This window comes from Simochromis diagramma, unplaced genomic scaffold, assembly GCF_900408965.1.
Source record: "Simochromis diagramma unplaced genomic scaffold, fSimDia1.1 OVJJ01000680.1, whole genome shotgun sequence".
Lineage (NCBI taxonomy): Eukaryota > Metazoa > Chordata > Actinopteri > Cichliformes > Cichlidae > Simochromis > Simochromis diagramma.
In genome coordinates, this window is record NW_024387470.1 from 1576935 (window position 1) to 1598754 (window position 21820).

At 42.9% G+C, this 21820-nt stretch overlaps 1 protein-coding gene across 1 annotated transcript in view; it reads left to right on the forward strand.

The window, feature by feature from the left end:
- The first annotated feature begins 2801 nt into the window (after nt 1-2801).
- Nucleotides 2802-21820, forward strand: part of LOC120723509 (fidgetin-like) — a 28102-nt gene continuing 9083 nt past the window's right edge. The window contains exons 1-2 of the mRNA XM_040014993.1: nt 2802-3074; nt 3922-3952. Of these exons, the coding sequence (XP_039870927.1) occupies nt 3928-3952 (25 nt within the window). The 5' untranslated portion in view covers nt 2802-3074; nt 3922-3927. The remainder of the gene's footprint in view (nt 3075-3921; nt 3953-21820) is intronic.

A 21820-nucleotide genomic window follows, 5' to 3' on the forward strand; every position in this document is an offset into this window, starting at 1 on the left:
ACAAGTTGGAGTTTTTAAGCCAACACCAGGACTTCCTGGTTATTTGTCAAAGTCATTGCTGCTGAGCCGCATGAGTGGTCGTGCGAGCGTGTCTGTGTGTGTGTCTATGTGTGTGTGCACAGGGCTCAGAGGCAAAGCGGGCCAGCCGTTCACACTGTGTGTCAGGGAGAATGAGGGTGAGAGCAATAGACAGTAACAGAGTGACTGAGTTATTGTTAGTGTGTGTTTTTATGCTCTCAGGTGTGTGTGTGTGTGTGTGTGTGTGTGTGTGTGTGTGTGTGTGTGTGTGTGTGTGTGTGTGTGTGTGTGTGTGTGTGTGTGTGTGTGTGCAGGTGGCTGCGTCACTCTTGGGCCACTGTAGCTTACAGTAAATCACATTCCCCTTATTGCCAAATTTAGCAGCTTATGTTCAATAGGCTCTGCTCAAATCCACACCGCGTCCTATCAGGCCGTTAGTCTGGGTTATAAAAGAGGACTGGCCACACTCTAGCCTCAAAGCACAGACAACTCATCCCTTTTTCTATTTCCCTATATTATTATTCTTTATCTGAGAGACTGGAAACACTGTCTGGGCTTTTCTAATCTCTCCGTTTTCTCCCCTTGGATTTCCTGCCTTTGAGATTCCCCTACAATTGTACCCCATTCACATGGGCTTTGTTTACATCAGGGTATATTTGATAGAAGACACTAAGAAATTGGATATCATCATTTTCATTTTCAGCCTGTATTACCAAGGGAATATGGCCTATTCATAATGTAAAGAAAAAACATTTTATTCTATAAGCCTTCCTCTTTATCCAAATAGATTCTGACATTTTTACTTCGTGGCAGACAAGGCAGGTTAAGTGCTGATAATTATTTGGAGAAGATGAAGAAAAATATGATATGCAGGGAGGTGACATCAAAGCAACGGGTTTTGTTGCATGTTCTGCCTCTTATAAGCGGGAATATGATACATTTGCAGCCGAAGCTGATTATTGTGATGTTCGGGGATTCCTTTGATTAGGTGCTTTGTTTTTGTCTCGCATTAAAGAACAGGACCTCGTGTTTCATTTAGCACGGTAATTTCATAAATAACACGAGAGATTTCTTTGGGTTTTATTTATTTAATTAATTAATTTGGGGCTGGTGGAGGGAGGGGGAAAATTCACCAAAAAAGTGTAGCGTTGAAATGATGAGGGCCGACACTGAAGTCTGCAGGCGCTGGGGTTGAAATTTAGCTGGTCATGTGACTCTAACCCCCCCTTCTTATGACCCTGGAGATGGAGAGAGAAAGACAGAGAGGAGGAATACAGGAAACAGGATTGCACTGGAAGGTGTGTATGCGCATTGTGTTTTGTGCACTGTGTGGGTGTTCATATTTGTGTGTGTGCGACTGTGTTTCTCCACCCCCCTCCTATTCAATTAAGAGCTTAAGCTCATTAGTGGCAGACTTACATCATTACCTCTCCAATGGCTAATGAGTTAAAATCTATTTAGATTTATGTTGCTGTTAAATCTTTCCCACACACACACTTTTACACGTCACAAAAGTAGCCTTACACAAGGTTTTCCATAGCAGTGTGGGAGCCTTTTATAGCAACACTGAATATTCAAAACACTTGAATTATATCTTTTGCCTTCAGTATGGAAATCAGAGGGAGGGGCGGGGGTATGCTCTGTAATGTAGTTACACACTGTAATGTAAGACAGAGACCTGTTTTCCCCCAGTTAAACATTACAAACCTGATGCATGGAAGCCTTTTTCCCTCTAACTAATAATTAGCGCTGCCTAACAAAAAGATCACTCCTCCACGAAGCCATTACATAGTGATTAACTAAGGTTTCAATCAATTTTAATTAATCCTTGATTGCATTGCCGGCTTGACAATTTTAATGAAGTGGTGGAATTGTAAAATAATAATAATTATTGATAGCGAAAGTTGCAGCGCAGGCCCGAGCCATAAGAAGCAGGAAGGAAGGAAGGAAAGAAAGGAGGAAGGAAGGAAGCCACTGGTGGAGGTGTGCGTGACCTCAGCATGGATGCACATTTAACCCCGAGTTATTATTGTTTCAAGCACATTTTTTAATAACCTCACTTAAAACTTGGCTACATTAACGATGATTTTTTTCTCTCTCACCCTCGCGCGCTAACTACTTAGTGGGGTGATATTAGGAACAATGAAGTGACAGGTCTTCCATCTTTGATGTCTTGTTTAAACCTGGTCTCCCCGCTGACGCTTTGATAACGCGCTAACTGGGACATTTTCATTCTAATTAGGGCTTCAATTGCTAATTCCATATTGCCTGCTATAATTATCACTGGGAGATATTTGCGACTGCTGCGTGCGCTCGTGTTTTTTTCTCTCCATGTTCTTCTTCTCTGCTCGGTTTAAGAGGTGAACGCTAAAGTTTATCATCAGTGAGAACTTTTAAGCGGTCGCAAGCACTGTGTTTAAATCAGTGTCCATGTTAGAAAATCAGTTCGTCGGTGATGTGCAAAGATTAAAAGGCGTTTCTTTTGCGTCAGAAACGCGCTTAAAGTGTGTCTGTCTGTGTGTGACCTTTCAATACAGCTGAGTGGAAGTGACTTGTTAAAAGGCGCCTCTTCTTCAGCGCAGGCGTCCTCACTCTTTCTGTGTTTGCCTCTTTCGGCTCATCTCCCATCACCACTTCCAAACTTAACATACAAATCAAGTGCCCACAACAACCTTATGGGTAACAATTGGATTTTTTTTTCCACCCCCCACCACCACCACCTCCACCTCCCTGCTTCACCGCCGCCTCCTCCTTTTGACGCATGCGTGTTGGCGAGCGTACTGGTCAGTCTGAGAAGCAGCTGTTCAGCGCTGGTGAAATTCCAACATGGCAGTGGCTGTGGTCAGTGTCTACTGCGTTAACTTGGGATGGTTTCAGCTCACACGCATCCCGGCTTAACCTCGGCACCTCGCTCATCAGCAGGACCCCTCCCAGGGATCGATGCGACCATAACACTCCCCCCCCCCCACACGCTTTCTCACACATACACACACGCACACACGTGAGAGGTCGACCTGTCACTGGAGAGCAGAGAGAGAGAGAGAGAGAAAAAAAAGGTAAGGAACGGGGATCCGCTGCATCTGCAATTAGAGCGAGCGGTCAGAGCAGACAGCGCGTCTGTGTGGAGGAGACGAGCTCGGAGCAGCCCGCCGCTCATCTCGGAATAGTGCATGTGCAGTTTGTGATCTGACAAGTTTCCCGATTTGCGAGCGATGCCCTCTGCGTAACGGGTTATTTATTCATCTGTCGGTGAAGCGCACCTGCGCCACGCCGCGCGTGGATCGCACAGGCACGGACACGTAGGCTGCACCGTTGGCTTCCTGTTTGTGTGTGTCGACTGTGCGGCACTCCGAACAGAAAAAAGCCACAACTTGGGTGCACACACACACTCACACACACACGCGTGGAGGCTTTTTTCCTCTCCCCATTAGCTTCCATGAGGCGGGTACGGTTACAACAAGTTGCGCGTGCAGTCAGCGGATCCGGTGATATCGCGGCACGTGTTAATTAATGAATCTCACAAACTGGACATTTGTGGTCGTAAGGAGCGGATTTAACTCGGATGACAGATCCGCACCAGTTGATTTTTCTCCGATATCGCCCTCCTCTTCCTCTTCCTCCTCCTCCTCCTCCTCCACTGCTGCCTGTCATCTCGGGCTCCACTTTCTAATGAGATGCATGTAGGTTAGATGGCTCTCCTATTGAGTTGCTTGCTCCAAAGACTCGCAGGGCCCACCTCTCACACGGCTTGAAATCCGAGCAGTGTTGCACCCAGAAAGTGTCTCCTATTGTAAAGCTTTTTTTTTTCTTTGAGAGGGAATCCTTCCTTCCGCCTTTTCTTCCACAAATTAATTCCAATGCTCTCTCCTCCTCTTCCTCTCTCTCTTCTTCTTTCTGTTCCAGCACGACATGATCAGCAGCAGCAGCGTCTATGGTAGGTTAATGTTTTTTTTCTCCATCAACTTATGTACTTTTTCACTTACGTGTGTGTGTGTGTGTGTGTGTGTGTGTGTATTTATGTATGTAAAACTATTAAAATAACATTGGGCAGCTGGGGTTGGGGGTAGGGGGGAGCTGATGACCTCAGATTGTTTTCAGTGTTGACTCAAAAAGTGAATTCTTCATGTTTGAGATGGATGTCCAAATTGTAGCTGTGTTGTTTGGATTAATTTTCTTTCTCTTAATTTTTTAAAAACTTTTTTTTTTTCTGTAACACAAACACAGCCTTGTGTAGCACACACACTACCTGGTAATTAATATTTGGTGACTAAGCCTGCAACATCTAAATTACACATGGCTTAATTTCTAATTCGATTTTTTTCAAGATATTAAATAAATGACATATTTGTAATGGAATATTGTTCTTGAAAACCCTCAGAGCTGCAGATTAAATACAGCAGTTTGAGTAGGCTAATTATTTTTTTCCTTGACATTTCAAAATATCATTGAGACAGAATAATGTGCTCAGAAATTCACTGATCACTTAATGAAACAAATGGATGTGACTGGAGTCACTGTGCGCGAGACCTCTGTCACATTTTTACAAAGTGAAAAATACATATTTATGATTTTTTTCCCCTTAGTTGCACCATATCTTTTTTCCTTTATTGTACTAAAGAAACATTCAGTGCTAGTTATTATTTTTCTAATCAGGTGAGGGATTTCTTGCGTGATAGAAGAACGCTGATGACACATTGAGAGCACCTTGCTCCAAAATTAAATTCAGTTTTGAAATTTCAGCCACATAAACACACAAACAAAACATCCCTGCATGCGTGTTGCTGTTGTGCCGATGCACAATAAGAAGGTTCACGTTGAAGGCGAGAGTTTTAGGATGGATGACAGCCAAGTTCTGTAACTGCACAGTCTTGTTTTTTTTCTAGTGGCTGTTAGTGAGAACTCAACCTTTCGTCTCTGATCTCTGAGCTCAAACATGCAGTCGTTCGCTTCACCTCACCTCCTCTCTCCTGCTGCTGCGTGTGTCTCGCCTTTATTTCTCTTTATACGTGCGCGTGCTGATGTTCTAACACTTTGGTGAAAATGTAGAAGTTATCCTGATACTGGTTTCATTGTTCCAAATTAGCATGGAGGTATGCACATGTAAGTAGCAGCGAACAGTTAAAACTGAACAGTTTCTGCAGCTTTTTTCCCCTAAATTAGTCCATACTGATTTTATTTGGACGTGCGGGTCTGATTTGCAGATGTGATTTTTCTGTTCTTTTTATTGGGCGCTCGCGTACACTTGTGTTCTTGCTTTGTTGCTGTTTTTGAGACTCGTGTGAAATGCGGGCTCTGACGTTTGAGATGGGTAGCATGAGTTTTTCCAAAGGCAAGAGTGTGTGCACAAGAAGGAAACGCAGGAACAGCCACACGCGCTGTTGATTTGTGTGTGTGTGTGTGTGGCCTACTGTAAATAATGTAGATACTGAGCGGTTTGTTTATTCCTTTGCTCCAGTCCTCACCGTAAGATCTGCGTCCACTGTGTGAGCTTGTTGCAGTGACAGTCGCAATAATCCCTCTCATTATACACATAAAGTATCGCCTCACATCTCCAACGGCCTCACAGTAAAGCTAATAGGGACAGAGTGTGGAGAAATAATAGGAATAGCAGAAAAAGTGCTTTACAAACAGGCAGCCCTTTACTCTGACTTTATCTATCTAAATGTGGACTTTTCCCTCAAATGAACAGAGAGAGTCGGTGTGCTGCGAGGGTGGCTAAGCTACTCCCAGCGGGGCCGTATAAATAAATTATCCTGACACTTTCTATCAGTATGTAATGTTTACCATTAAAAGCTGTTTTACCATCCTGCAACCACCGGTGTGCGATCTAGTCTGCCCCGCGGGACTCCTGCCAGATGTAAGGGGATGTGCATGTTGGGGGGGGGGGGGGAATACCGGGCTTTTCAGACAGAGGGAGAAGGAAGGAAAGAAAGAGAGACATTTGTTAGTCCTTGCCACGTCCATATCAGTGGATTTCTCCTGTCTGAGCATCCTGACAAAGGGGCCTCTTCAAATGAGATCCAGGCAGGGTTGTCATCTTTTAGCAAATATGTTAAGTGTTATCTTTTGTGCTCTTGGCTTGCTGAGCGGAGCTGGACCCCATGGGAGCCTGGCGCATGCAAATAGAACAAATCCCTCTCGGACCTGTCTGTCTGTTTCGCTCTCTTCCATCTCTCCACCTCCCCTCCCTGCTCCCCTTCTTTTCTCCGCGTTTGCTCGACAGTGCGTCAGCCTATCTTGTCTCTTTGCTCTCTCATCTATTTCACTCTTTGTCCACTTATTTCCTCCCTCTCTCTTCCTCTCTCTTCCTCCACCTCCCTCTCTCTCCCTCGTTCTTCTCTTTCTCTGTCCCAGAAGACAGTGCTGGGGCTGTGTGTCAGCTAACTGTAGCGAAGCTGTGTAGTCTTTGTGTGTTTCCCTGCGTGCTAGCTGACAGCCCCCTCCTCGCTGATCCAAGTTCCTCTTCTCAGAGACGGCAGGTAGCTGTCGGTAGGGCCGCTGCCCGTGTTTCTCCGTAGATGAGTGGACGCCAATTCCTTAAAATCCTTGACACTGTGATCCACTCTATCCTCCTCTTCCTCTTTCTATGTTTCCCCCTCCTCCCCTCTTTTCCCTGCTACACTGGCTGCATCTTTTTTTTTTTCATAGTTTCACATGGGGGTTTTGTTTTTTGTGACTGACAGTTGCCGCTTGATAAATTTTACTTTTTTTTCCTCTTTTCCCTGTGTTGCGACTCAACCTTTTTTACACACTCTTCTGATTCCTATTCACTTTTCCTGGCATCTCTCCTTCTCAGTGCTGACTAGTTATTATCCAGTCAAAATCTGATGGGTGTTCTTAAGTGAAGGGATAGCCACATAAGACTGACTCAGTGGAGGAGTAATACCTACAGCTTACTACCAAAGATCCTGCTGTAACCTGTGATGCTCAGTGCTAAGATTGTGCTTTTACACTGCCAGACGTGGTTCATCAGGTTTTGGTGCTATTATAAAACGGGAAAAAACATGTAAGAAAAAGTTAGACGTTAAAAGATGTGAGGTCATGAATTTAAGTTTGACACAAATGAGGAAAGAATTGCAATAAATGCAGCAGAAACTGATCTATGACCAATGTAGCCAAATTTACAGATTTATTACCCCCCTCTCAACACACACACACACACACGCACGCACACCATCCTCTAAAAGACATCCTGTCAAATTCATTTCCATGTTAATTCCAGGATTAAAAAGCATTATCTCCATTTCTTTGAACTCTGAATCCCCACAAAATGTTTGAAGTTTCTCATTTTATGTAATGCATCGTTTTTCATAGGTTTTAATCAAATCAAAGCGACAGTTATTTTATACTTTTTCCTCCCTCCTACCTTCTTTCGCTATCCCCCTATTTCTGAATTTTAAACAGACCTCCGTTCACCTCCCTTTACTCTTCACCAGCAATCTCCACCACCCGTGGCCCGGATTCTCTGGCAGATATTAAAGCATTCTGCGTTTGGAAGTGTTAAATATGCTAAGGACTTATTAAAAAAAGGAAAAATATTCCACACCATTAGACCTTTAATAGACATGGCAGCTCACAGCTTATCCTTTACATTGTGCCTTGAAATGAGAAGGCACCATTTCTAATTAGGTTATTGCCATGGAAGTCTTGTTAAAGTGTGCGAAGGGGCTGCCGCTCATTTGGTTTGACGACGGAGGACCCCGACAAGAGCCTCTTTTTTTTTTTGTTGTTTTTTAAAGAAAAAGAAAAAGCACTGGCCTAAAGAAAACAGCAGCTAAAGAGCAAGACAGGAGCTGACTGTGATGCCTTGCTGCTGCTCTCCCTTTCGGGCTCTGACTGGATGATCTGATTTTGCTAACAGCGAGGCTTGGCCAGATAGTGACTGTCTGCAACCCCCCCACAAACCCCCAATCCGCCACTCAGTTTGAATGTCTTGATTAGTAGGACACCTTTGGCAAATTGAAAGTAAGTCAGCAGCACTTCTTATTTTTATTTTATTTTATTTTTATCTATTTATCTATTTATTTTTGTCTGAGGCGGTTGAGGTGTGCGTGCGTGTTAATGAACAATGGCTCATTTGGCGCGAGAGTGAATTTGTATGTGTGTATGGGTGTCTGTGTGAGCTTGGAAGGCTGCCAGGGGATGGACACAAAGGATGTTGAGTGGCTGGGCGTGTGGCACAGCATCACTTAGCTGCCTGTGGCCTCAGGGAGATGGACACAAACTGGGAGCGAGAGCAAAAACAACTTCTATTGCTAAAGAGCTCCAAATTTGACTGTGACTATTGCAGGGTTGCTACGTTTTTTTTTATCTATTTATTTTTTACTGGTTTGGTTTGTAAAATGTTAAAAAAAAAGAAGAAGAAAAAAAATGGGAGTCATATGTTGTCTAGCTTGAGGTGATAACTTTATAGTCTTTTTGTGGCTTTTTAAAGCAAAGCAAGAGACACAAAATATTTATGTATCTCATTTTTTTCTGCTGTGAACAAGTAGTGTTTGTTAGCGGAGTTATGAGTTAAAACAGAAATTTCACTGTTGTCATGCTTTTGATGATAATTCTTAACATTCCCATTTATTTGCATTTAAGTGCTGTACAATCAACACTAATGCCAAGCTCTAAATTTGCCTCAGCTTCAATTTCAAAATGAAACTGTTGACTGTCTTTTGTTTGACCAGCAATCAAAAACTTGTACATATGTTTTTTTTCCCAGTGACATAAAAAAGGAAACGATCTGCAGCTCAGTCGCTGAGAAATTGCTTAACGTCTGCATGCGTGTGTGTGTGTGTGTGTGTGTGTGTTCAGGCCTGCTAAGGAGGATTGTGTGTGATTATGTTGTTTCATGCTTGCACTGTGTGTGTGTGTGTGTGGCCAAGTTTCCCCACTGGAAGCGGGCGAGAGCATTAGGATGTTGCTTGTATGACTCTGCTGGCAGGATGGACACATGTGGTAGATGGCTAATGATAGCACGCAGCGTATAATGAGATCCTACTCTCCGTCTGTCTCCCCTACCTGGCATCATGCATTAACCATACAAGAGGAAGAGGAGGCACGCATGGTATTGACTTTTGAGTGGGCGTCTGCTTGTCCATTGTTGGTTTTGTTTAGCACTAAGAGTTCAGCATGGCTGCAAGCGCTGCACATTTATAACAAGTTTTTTTGTTGTTGTTGTTGTTTTTTTGTCAATTGTGGCAGAAGCCCTCGGTATGCATGTGTGCGTGCGTGCGTGAGGCGAGAATCTCTCCTCATCTGCACCTCTTGAGCTCTGTTAAATGGTTGTAAATTGATTTTAGATGCACTCCAATGTATACACTTAACAAGCCAAATGGGTTCAGTTGGTGGGTTAGTTTATATGGTCAGAAGATTATTCTATTAATGTATTCCTCACTCTGTAATCCACAGTATGCTGTGTGAGGGAGGGAGTCACTGGCAATGGTCCATCTTCTTGCCCAGTAACATATATTTATCCTCTTCACTACACAATCCTCTAGGCTGCTCAAATCCCCCAGGGGGTCCCAATGACATGCTTACTAATGTGTGCTTTGGAAACGGAGTGCTATTGTATCCCCTAAATCTCACAAAGCACTGTATGATTTGCCCATTGTCGATAAATCGCTTTGCTTGTGCCAAGTACTTGCATCTCACAGAGGCTTAATGCTTTGAGGGTTTCAGGGACAGCTTCAAGTTCCTCTTTTGTTGATTTCGGGGAAAAGTGCCAAGACTGCTGCGCTGAATATTGTTTTGCGTATGGAGGAGGGAGGGGAGGAAGGGCCTTTGCCAAGCAACTCCATTGAGCTCTGTGAATGGGCCATTCATATTTAGGAGAATCACCCAGATGCCATATTGTTGGCTCAACAATGCTAAATATTCTCCAACAAGGATGGGATTGTAACAGGATTTTCAATTGTGCAAGTGTTCGAAAAGGATGTTGAGAAGAACAGTATCCAGCCTTCAGTAACTCTGAAATGTGTGAATAAATAAGTAGAGACATTAGAAGTCATAGGACAATTCAAGTGTTTTCCAAACTAGTCGTGTGTATTGTTGCTTTTTTCTTGGAAAAATGAAACCCTCTACACAATATAAATGTTTTAAAATATTCAAAATTACAGGATCTGTTTAGCAACAACACCTGGAAGTACATTACTGCCTTTACAGGGTTACTGACCGAGGTTTAAAATTTCACTTCCGGACTTTTAAAAGCAGGGTGTGTCTGTAACTGGTGGTACTGGTGGGATTCAAACTACAGGCCAGGACGGTCAGACAGGCTGCTGGACAGGCACAAAATCGCTCTCTGAGCTTCCCAAAGGTGCGACTATAACGTGGAACCTGAAAACAACCGCTGTAAGGACCAAACTCTTGTTCTAGGGTCTAAAACAGCCAAAATGTCATTGCGGTCTTTTATGTCATGCATGCACTGTGTATTAATCACGGGCTGGATCTGTGCCTGAGAGGCTGATCAAATTTATTGTTTGGCTGCACGGGACAGTAATGGGTGTTTAATTACTCAATAAAAGCCCTTTTATAGATTCCCAGGCCTCCTGTGTGTTGAGCAAATGGTATTGATCTGTCTCCGGGCTGCAACATGATAGCCTGTGAAGGAGAATTAGAGCCGTTAGCCTGCTAGCGTTTTCTCATTCATTAGCTGCATTAGCCAGAGGGTGATTACGACGTAGCATCATTGTTAATACCAAAGTCTCAAAGGTTTTTCTGTCTGCCTTGTGTTGTAAAGCTCCGTGCAGCTCATTTACACAAATATGGATTAGATCAGCAATGAATAACATTGAGGAAGGTGTTACGATAAGAATCTCCAGGAGAGTTGTATTTCTTTTTTGCAACATTTCCACCTGTGCAGTTTTGTCAGTGCATTAAGCACGCTATAATCCCCACAGCTAAGCTCGACGAAGCCCTTACCTGAGCTGTGAGCTGCATTAGTCGGGCTACCGTCTATACCTATGCACATTTTAATCCCACCACTTCCCCACCCTCTAATCAGTAATCTGACAGCTCCCCCTCCTCCTCCTCCTCATCCTCCCCAGAGGCCTAATTCTGGATCCCCGTTCTCCTGCACACCCAGCAGTCAGGAGAATGACTCACACAGAGGAGAAAGCTGAATGACAGTCACCCTTAGCATGTCTCCATTAGGTTTTCTGTCCATGCATTCATGCCAGCAAACATATGTGCAGCCCTGTATGGTGTCCACTGTGTCTTTTTCTCGTCTAACTGCATCTGCCTCGCGCCCATTGTTCTTTTATGTTCAGAGCGTATCACCGCTTCTGTCGGCCAGCTCCGCTCCTCTTGATGCACGGCAAAAACCTCTGCAATAAGTTGCTTGATATGTCTATATCAAATGAGTGTGGTCTATTACAGACGTGGCGGAGTCAGTTGGGTGGCTTTGTGAGCAAAAAAAGGGGTTCTGCAAGGGACCATGAAAGAGACATTGTCAAATACAGACCATACAGTTCCTTTGTAGATAAATGGATTTTCATGCTTATCAACTGGGACAGTAACATGAGTGAAAACTGTGGAGAATGTGGAATTGCTCTTAGTATTCGGCCGTACACAGGGATAAATGTAGCTTCAAGTGTGTGTGGTCTGTCATTGTCCTACAGAAAGTTTTTTTTCTTTTTTTTTTTTTTTTGTCGTTTGGGTTTCTACATTCAGTTTGGAACCACATTCACTGTTGATGCCACAGATGTGCATCACGCATGGAGCCATATGTTACACTTCCACAGTAATTGTACTATCAGTTCTTAAGCATCATCTGTTTAGTGTCACGGGAAAAAATACTTTTAATCCACAGTCAGGTTTTTTTTTTTCTTTTTTTTATCACAATGGAATATTTTTTTTCTTCTCTAAATTGGATTGGAATCATTATGTATGTCAATGACATTTTCATACCCACTTGTAAAAGTTTTTGAAACATTATTCATTGATTTCTAAATTCCCAGTTTAAGATGGATGGTTTGAGTAAACCATACATGACGGGGCGAGGCGGCTTCATGTCTCAGAACCCGAGGCTACATATGTGTTTTCTATTGTCCCTGATTGTGGCTGCAAAAATGGTTTTAGCAAGACACAGTTAAGCTAGCTTAGCATTTCAACTATAGATGTGTTTACCTAATTGCTATCTATACTTTGTGCATAGAACAATAAAAACAGAAGACTACCATGATATTTGTCTGTTTTATACATTCTGCATACTAGTGCTTTCTTTTTCTTTTCATGTCACTATCAGACATACTGTTTTTCAGGAGCTAGCTTTTAACCTGTTGTTGAGTGTATGTGTTGATGCTATAAGCCTAAAAATCATTGTTTTCTTAGACATATATGGCACAATAACTGGATATTTGGTGGCACCTGAAATAATATTGAGGCATTTTCACATTTGTAACGCTAGCCCCAGTGTGGTGGTGGCTTGGCTTTCAGCCAGAGGACCTGTTTGTCTTGTGAGTGGGAACATGGCTTAAATTTATTTATTGTCTTTTTTTGTGTGTGAGTGTGTGTGTGTGTGTTTGCTTACTATTTCAGGGTTTTTTGACCACAGTTATGAAACCTGTTCAATGCCTAGGTACTAAAATTACTTGATTAGGTAATATTTTGGCCAAAGTTTCTCTTCATAACATGTTAGAAGGTACACGTCTCCTGTCTTCAAGCTTCCATTCTTTAATAATTACAATGACAGGTAATATCCCATATAGTTGTAGGACATAACCTGCTGTACAGGTTGAACAATTTCAAAGCACTTACACATCAGTGGCTGTTTTAACCCTTTTACAGAATTAAACCATATATATATATATATATATATATATATATATATATATATATATATATATATGAAAATAATATAATGTAGCTAATCCTCCATAAAGGATTTTACATAATTTGAAGGAAAATAATTGAAATAAGGGTCACCTGGTTGTAAGTGTATGGAGTTTGCGAATTAACACATTCTAATCCCAGGTGCACGCGAACATATACGCAAACATGCCCACACACAGACACACAAAAACCCTCTTCACATTCCACTGCCTGTGGGGCGCAAATGAGAAGCGATGTCTACTCGATGCAGAGCCAGTGATCTAGGTAATCTGCCTGTGCTGTGGGAGAGGTCTATTGGTCTACAAATCAATTGGCTTCATGTCCGTGCCATTAGGCTAACATAGCAGTGCTGAGGCGCTGAGAGCAGTAAACAGACTGTTTAATTCCCCTGGACACCAGCCAGGTGTCCTCCTGTTTCCTCCTGATCCCTTTTTTTCCTTGTTTTATTTCCCTGTATTCTATCAGCCTCCTCCGTTCCTTCCTCTTCTCCACTTCACTTGCAGTGATTTTCAGTGGACAAGTGCTTACAGGAATATTGCTTGGAGGGATTGTGTGTGTGTGTGTGTGTGTGTGTGTGTGTGTGTGTGTGTGTGTGTGTGTGTGTGTGTGTGTGTGTGTGTGAAGAGAAGAGGTTTTGGCCAATGAAAGTGTCTATACTGAGTAAGTGATCCCTTGGGATGCAGTACATACACCAGGCATCCTTCTTTATCTCCCTGCATGTGTATCTCTCTCCCCTTTTCTCCGTATCACTGTATGGGTTTGTCTCACGCTTTGTTTCTCTCTGTGTGTATCTGCTCGCCTTCCTCTTTATATATATATTTTCCCCCCTGCCTTTTTCTGTCTGCAGACAGAGCCTGCAAACAAGTCGGTAATACGAGGATGCCGAATCAAAACAAATGCACACTCCCAATGATTTAAAAAAATGCAGATTTACGTCCGGGCGGCAAAAAGTTTACCACTTTTACTATTGCACAGATACACCGGTGACAGATACGCTAATGACTTAGCTTGTATAACGTCAGCAATTCAATTTATCCACTTGGCTGCTGTTCTGCATGTCCTGAATTGTGCTACAGTATGGTAATTGAGCCAGTGTGTGTTGACAGATGGGTGTTGTTGGCAGTATTGCTGTTGTGTGTCTCATTTCCTGCACGCTGCTGCAGATTGACTGATAAGATAAGAGGCCCATAGCAACTTCTGAGAGCTAACAACCTGATGAGGTGCTGTGCTATAGCTTTGATTAAGGAGGGTGCGAGGGACAGCAAAGTGTAACAGGTAGTGAATGAGTGCAGATTAAACTTACATTACCAGTGGCCTCACTGTTTGATGTTCTGCTGGCCAGTAAAGGACAGACACAGTATAGAAATCTGTTTTGTGCTTTCAGATTTGCCCGTTCTGCCAGAACATTTTACTGTTGCTAGGAGACGCTGCAACCCTCGGACACATCTGGTCAGCTGTTAGTACAAGTTGTTAACAAAAGCTGGAGCATCTGCAACGACATGATACTGTTTACAAAATGCAGCTCCCTATAGGCTTGGTGTCAATCAGCTTTTTCAACGAAAGCATGCAGGGAGGATGTTCGGAGCAGAGAACTCAAGGTGAAGAAGAAATGAGTGTAAAAGCAGAATTCAGATGTTATATAGTGCCGCCGTACTGGCTTTGTCTTCCAGTAACAAATATCGTAACTTTCAAAAATGGAAATATCACAGCCTGAATTTCTGGCTCCTCTGTCAGCCTCTTCGTTCCTCAGCCTTGACTCATGTCCCTCATGGGACCTCAGTGGTGGAATGACATTCGTCTTCGAACAGGCCAGCAGAGTCACTCCTTATCTTGTGTCCCAACTCATCTCCTCAATAAATACCTCGTGCCCTTTTCTCTCTCCTCCTCGTCGTCCGACTCTTCTTTTAGGGAGCAGAAATGCTCATGAAAAGGTTCTGACAGCGAAGCGGCACAGTAATATGGGAAGAAGAAAATAATTGATTTTCTAAAACTGCTTTGCCACTGTGAGACATGCTGTGTCACAAATATGTGAAATCGCATGCAAACGTGCACATCCAAACTGTTATCAAGGCCCTGGTCTTTGTCACTCCAAAATAGGCAGAGAAAATAGTATTTGGTGTTTTGGTTCACAGCTTCAGGGTCATTGAGAACGCATTCTTTAATCATCTTTTGGCTCCTTCAGTCGGGCTATAAGAAATGAGCGTAACTATAGAAGCTAACCTTAATGCTATGTTTCTTTTGTAAACATGTATTGTATTAAATTAGTGGTAATTTATTTGCCAGTTACATCAGCAGCATTGTTCTGTGATGATCTGAATGTACAAGTAGATTTGACTTTTGTTTCAGTGCGGCTTAAATACATCAACTGTCGGCCAGATCTTAGCATAAAAGAATTAATTATCCAATCAAAAGAAAATATTTCCAGCTAAAATGCTTTGATTAACAGAAGATTAGGCATTTTATTATTCTAGCCATTTTCTTGACTCTTAAGTATTTTTCTAGACCTCTGTGATGCTGAATCTCTGGATAGAATAGCTACAGTTATTAAATTAGGGGATATATTTTTTTAGTCTACTACCTTATCTTTAACTTTTTAACCATTATCTGTCCACTTGTATCAAATAATTGCAGATAACAGTGGGATAGTTTATGCATGCATTGCTGCATGTGAATAATGGCTCACTGGTGTGTCCTCCTCTAAAGTGGAAAATAAGCTCTCCTATAACACTTTTCACAGTTAAATTAATATTTCTGGAGGAAACCCTGGGATTGTTGAACATTTAATCTTAAGCCATGCTGAAATGCTTTTTTGTAAAATGTTAGTCAAGTCACTTCTAGCTATTCAAACTGAGTCTACATGATAGCTAAGTCTAAGTGGTGGCAACAGCAGTGAGCAGGACATTGAGCTTTATTTACTGGGTACTTTTTATATCCTGGTTGTCATTTTAGGCCGTGAAATCTGCAGTCACCGGATAAACAGAAGCCCGTGTTCACAATACCGAACTGTGTTCATCACCCGTGAATGTGATTACAGCTCTTGATCGATAGACAGTGACACGTTGCTGCTGGATGTCACCTAAGGAGATTGTGCGCTGTGTGCATGTGTCAGTGTGTAAGAAGTACAGAGTGTGTGTAGGTGTGTGTGGGGGGTGGAGGGGTGGGGTATCCATATGCTGTCTGTGCATTTATACACACTTTGCACGCCTGTGTGTGTGTTAAACTCAGATCCAGTGTGGTAATGTGAGATCAGACGTAGCCTGTTAGCCGGAGCCTTACATCTGCTGTCAGCCACTCGCTCTAACTCTGTTAGGGATGTTATTGATTGCTCATTATTACCCCGTTCCCTGAAAGATGAGCGTCCCCTATGATCACATTAAATCTCTCCCTTGTCCAATCCTCCCGAGATGCCTTCTGCTCATTGGTGCCCATCAAATTTCTCCTCCGAGATCTGATATCAAGCAGCCTGACGTTCTTTATTGCCTTTGGTTCTCTTTGCGTCGTGTTTGATTTACTCCAAATAACAGTCTCTCTTTTTTTTCCCTAACTTGTTCTTTTTTTTCCCCTCCTCCTTTTTTGAACGGACGCAGTTTAGCTAATTGATGTTTTGAGTCTGTGTAATGGAAATAAGCAAACGTAGCTGAGCAACATTTCAAATTATGATTTGTTTTCTTTTTTATTATCGCTAAAAGATACTCGGGGTTTCATGTTAGCTTTGTGATCTGTGTTTATTGACTTGATAGCAAACAAGAAGAGCTGACAAGAAAGTCGTATGTACTTTATTTTTTTAGAGAGGGGCTATTTTTGCTCCACTGCCTGTTATTTAAATGGCACATCAGTCAGTTGTGAAAGGGTCGCATTAAAACCATGGTGTCAGTCTTCGAGCCTCGTTCAAAACCTACAGATGCGCCTCTGACAAATTCCTCCCCGAGCCTCCCCTTTAAAGTCCGTGCCCTTCCCTGTGCCTTAGGTTGTCATTTTCGCTGACGATAAGCAGTTGTTGAAGGTGTCACGCGTCCGCCAGCCCGTGTAAAGTTTGGAACTGTTGAAATCCAGCCCTCAGTGAGAGGCCATCTCATCGGCCCCCGCCGTCCCCATGAATAATGCAGAGCTATCGACTGTGTCAGTTGAGCGCAAGGAGACGTGGCGGCAGGCAGCTTGATATTCAGCTGCTGAAGCTGACTGGATGCCCTCACTTTGAGACAAACTGCTGGCAGACTGCTCTGACTTGAACAGACAGGACCTGAATCTGCTCATATGAGATGAGCAGCGTTGTGCTGGTGCGGAGGTAGTCTGTGTCCCAAGGAAGCCTGAGTTTCTGTTCGAGTAGGCAGAGAGGAAGAAATTTAACGTTCGTAAATCTGTATACACATGTTCTCAAATATTTGTCTCAGCCTCACCTTTGCAGTAAATGTGTGTGTCCGCAAAGGAGTGTGTGAGTATGTGTGTATACGTTCTCCAGCCGGCAGCCTGCAGAGAGCTCTAGTGAGAATCTCCTGCCCCCTCGCCACGACCAGTTCAGTCTCAATGCCACCGATCGATGGGCGTATTGATCCGCTGTTTGACTGTTTAGACAACCTGTGTGAATTCCAGCATAATGCGCAGCACACTGGATTTAAAGATGCACGTGCAGGCCGCACTGCCTTGCATTCGTGTACTGTCTTTCGCATGCCTGCTGTCATACCAGAGAGCTCGTTCTTTCTAATGCTCGGAGCATCACGTGCACAAACATGTGCATCCGAGTTCAGAATAAGCAGCTATAGGTTGTATCTCAGAGCAGATATTGGTGGAGTCCAGCGCCATATACCAACATGTCCGATCGTTCCCTTGTCAGTCGCCCCTACATCATGTATAACATTTTCCCACAGTGTGCAAAGGTGTGACATTAAGATAAATGACTTGTATTTGTTTACGGCTCACTGTTCCCAAATATCTGGAAAAAATTTTTGCACGGTTGTGTGAAGGCCATGACTTTTTACCTTCCTTTTCCCAGGCCTCATTTTGGTGCTTGATGTCGTTTTTGGACCGAACTGTGAATTAGTTTCATTCAATTTTACTTTTGTTAATTTTTCTTTCCATCCAACAGCCAATAAAAGATAGAAAAGGTTGGTTATTCACTAATGTCCTTTTTATTGCTAAAGCATCACAGCCAGGCATGAAAGCTTTCCATTTTGGGGGGGCTGGGAGGAGGGTTCCATTTATGTGTTTTAATACTCTTCCAAACAGTTGGACTGTGAGACTGGACTCTTTCAGACTCGGTAAGAGGTGTGGGTTGGCATATCGTGCCAAAATCCATATGAAGTGTGCAGAATTTGACACTTCAAACATGAACCGTGAAGGATCCTGCAAGTTCACAGGCTGGGGGTAGAGGTTATCCCAGCCAGGGCCTCTTCAGTAATTCACACACATCCCACAGGCACATATACACACACATATACACACACACACACGCACTTTTGCAGCCTTGCACGTGCGCTAAGCACGGCGGGCGTTAATCTCCACCAACTGCTGTTGAACTCTAATCTAGCTTGCTTGCCAAGTGTTTGATACACTGCAAAATCCATCGTAACGAGTAGAAAAGGCTTTAAAATCTTCTTCTTCTTTTTTTGCCCATGTGACAAAATGAGAGTTTACAGTTAGCTTTCAGTAATTGATACAAGGGGGCTTTATAAATCATGGCATTTTCTGTGGTCTTTAATAGGAAAAAATAATTTGAAATTTGAAGTTTTTTGGTAGCAAATTGGCCTACTGATGTTACAATTGCCATCCAGTCTACTGTCTGAGCGCATCTCCACCCTACCCCTAAACCCCCCTCCCCTTCCAAACCACACACACACACACAACTCAGTGCAGACAGACATAAATGCATCCACAGATGGTGACACCCCGGCAGTCACTCCTGGGCTGGCTGTCTATGTGCCAGCAGCGATAACACATGCAAACACACAAAGACATATGCACACACACACAAACACACACACGGCCTGGCGGCAGCAAACACAGTGATGCATCATTGAGCATAGGCTGGTTTTTCTCTAACTGCTGAGGGGAAATCAGTGTGGTGTTAAGTAACCATTCATGTGGAGCTGAGACCACACACAAACAAACAGCGCAGCGACACTAATAAAAATACATTTACCTTGCGAGATGAATAGAATATGATTGACTAATATGAAAGTTCTCTGGCAGACATGACTCGTGGCCACATTACCGACTACTAAGCTTCTCTGTGAGCAAGCGTCGACGTATTAATACAGCTCCAGTATCATTGTTTAATTCCCCTGACAAATATCTATTGTGCCGCTTTCATACTCTTACTTGGATTGTGATATATTCATTTGTTGATGCGCTGTTAATGTTTCCACTCTGGTTCGGAGTGTGCTGTGTAGGTAATCACCCACTCCGGGGCTGCTGCACTGCTGTTTGTCATGTAGATCTTCCTGAGGATTGTATTTGAATAATGAGGAAGGCTTGAGCGTTCTCTTGTGCAGAGTGTCTCCACGCTGCCGCAGTAAATGACCTCTGAATAGTTGTTTTGGATTAGCCATCAAAGTCTTCTCTCGAAGTGGCCAATAGATAGGTACTTCCAGAAATGAGTCACTTGAAAATGATCATTGCTGCCGTTGCCATATAAGATAATGGATAACCATTACACTCCATTTTCCCCAGCTCCTCACCCACACAACGCCTGCTCTTGAAATATGATGCATCCACTGTGCTTAGTGAGCACTTAATGTCCAAAAGCACCGTGTTTGTTGAGATTTACAACTGCGCCGGTAGGAGGGGGGTAGAAGAAAGAGTGCGTCGTCTGCGTATAATGTTGTTCACTCAATAATTATCTCATTTTATTTACGAAGACAGACAGCTTTAGACGAGGTTAGAGGCTCCCTCTCTATTATCTCCACCTGCCACCCCTCTATTGTAGCCCCCTCCCTCCTCTGCCCCTAAATGATGTCCTTCATGTCGAGGACTTTCCAAAGTTTCCGTCTAGGAGGAAGAGGCAGGGGAGTGTGTCCTCAGCGCACTCGGTTATGCTGAACAGAGTGTAGGGGAGGAGGGAAGAAAAAAAAGCAGACAAAATTACACCGCACCTCTCGTGCATTGGTAGTCAGATCGATGCTATTTCTGAAAGGATTAGGCCTCCTCTCAGAAATCTATTTTAATTACTGAACACACAGGTAAACAAAGTGGTGGTGGTTCACAGGTATGGATTCGAGCGTCAGAGGAGTATTGATAGCGTGTGGCCCCACGTTAACCTCGGGGCCGCTCTGAAAGATCCTGCCGGCTGCACCCCAGGTGGAAGCGGGGAATGCCGATGTAGCTCCGCGACCACTCTTTCCATCAGACCGCATTGATGATGGAAACAGATTGAAGTCTACATACTGTGTAGCAAGTTGTTGCATTGCGGTGTTAATGTGTCACATTTTACTACAATTAATCAGAAGCTGCCAGCTTCAGCGTCTGCTAGTCTTCCCATACAGATTGTGCATCCATGTATAACCCTTATTAGAAGGGTTATACATGGATAAGTTGTCTGTGTGTATATCCCATGCATTCATTACCAAACTCAGGCATTTAAAACTCAGTGAGCTTGTTTTTATTTAATCTGTAATAAGATTAAAGATTTGCAGAGCATTAATAAAAATGTAGGCTTTAGTATTTTTGGGGTTAATACTTTAATTTGTTGCCGTCCCCATTAGCTGCACGCTAGTAATAGATGAGTAATAAAACAAGAATTTGTGACAGACTTTAGTACCTTAACAGTCATTATGTCAAACTGCTTTCACTAATAGGTGCTAATGGTAAATGATTTATAAATGTAAGAGCTACCACAGTATGGCTAAGTTTAGTTTTTTTAATACGTGAGTAATTTTTATAAATGATCAAATTAACTGTTAACTGTTAAATCTTTATAGACCAGTGAAATCATTATAATTGCAGCTGATACCACAATAATGAGAGTAGAAACGTGTTATTAAAGCTTTATAAATTTTCACTCTGTGTTAGGTTGTTTATGTCACGTTATGTAATTTATAGCAAAAAATGAAGCTAATTTGTATTTGCAGATTTATTGGAGTACTTAATCATTAATAGCTTGTGGATGAGTAATGAGCCACAGATTCTAAAAAGACTTTTGGCTGATTTTGCCTTCTTTCTCAAGTAGAAGCTTTCTCACCAAATACGTGTGCATAAATGCAGACGGGGAAAAAACAGCTGCCGTAAGATGTTTAAGCAGCAACAAATGGGTTTAAGTTACATACTTTATATCTTTCCACCTATTGATGATGTGTCTGGTTTCTGCATGCTTGTGAAAGGCTTTTCTGATGAAAGAGGCGCTATGGAGATGCTGCTGAGGTCGTGACACTGTTAGAGCACACTGGTGTTGAGAGTCTTTACAGATGTTTTGTTCACACGATAAGAATAATCTGTTTTGCCTAAGTGGGCTCAATGTGTGCGTGCGTGTATTGTGCATGTGTCTGTCTTCATTTTTTACTTCATGACTCTGTGTGTGTGTGTGTGTGTGTGTGTGTGTGTGTGTGTGTGTGTGTGTGTGTGTGTGTGTGTGTGTGCAGGGCTGTCTTTGAGGAAGGAACCCTGCATGGAGCTGGGTGATTAGGCACGCTGCGCTAGTCACAGGAAATGGAGTATCTGACGGACAGGCCAAGTGCATTATAGATGAATGTCGTGCGTTAGCAGCGCTGAGCCCCTGCCGAATATCTCTCAATTTCCTCTCTGAATGACAAAAGAAGCCACGCACAATTTCCTTGATCCAGAGCATTTGTTTAACTGCGCCCTACCCATTTAACCCACCCATTCAATAGTCTGTCTAGTAAAAGGAAATTTAGACAGTGTCAATTTATACAGCTTTAAGGAAGATCTGATATGGGCAGGCAGGGGTTACGAGGATACGCCTCTGGAATTTAGTTAGAGATTTACGGTGATTTGGTCTGATTTCTCCCGTAAGCTAAACTTGGTATCGTCATTA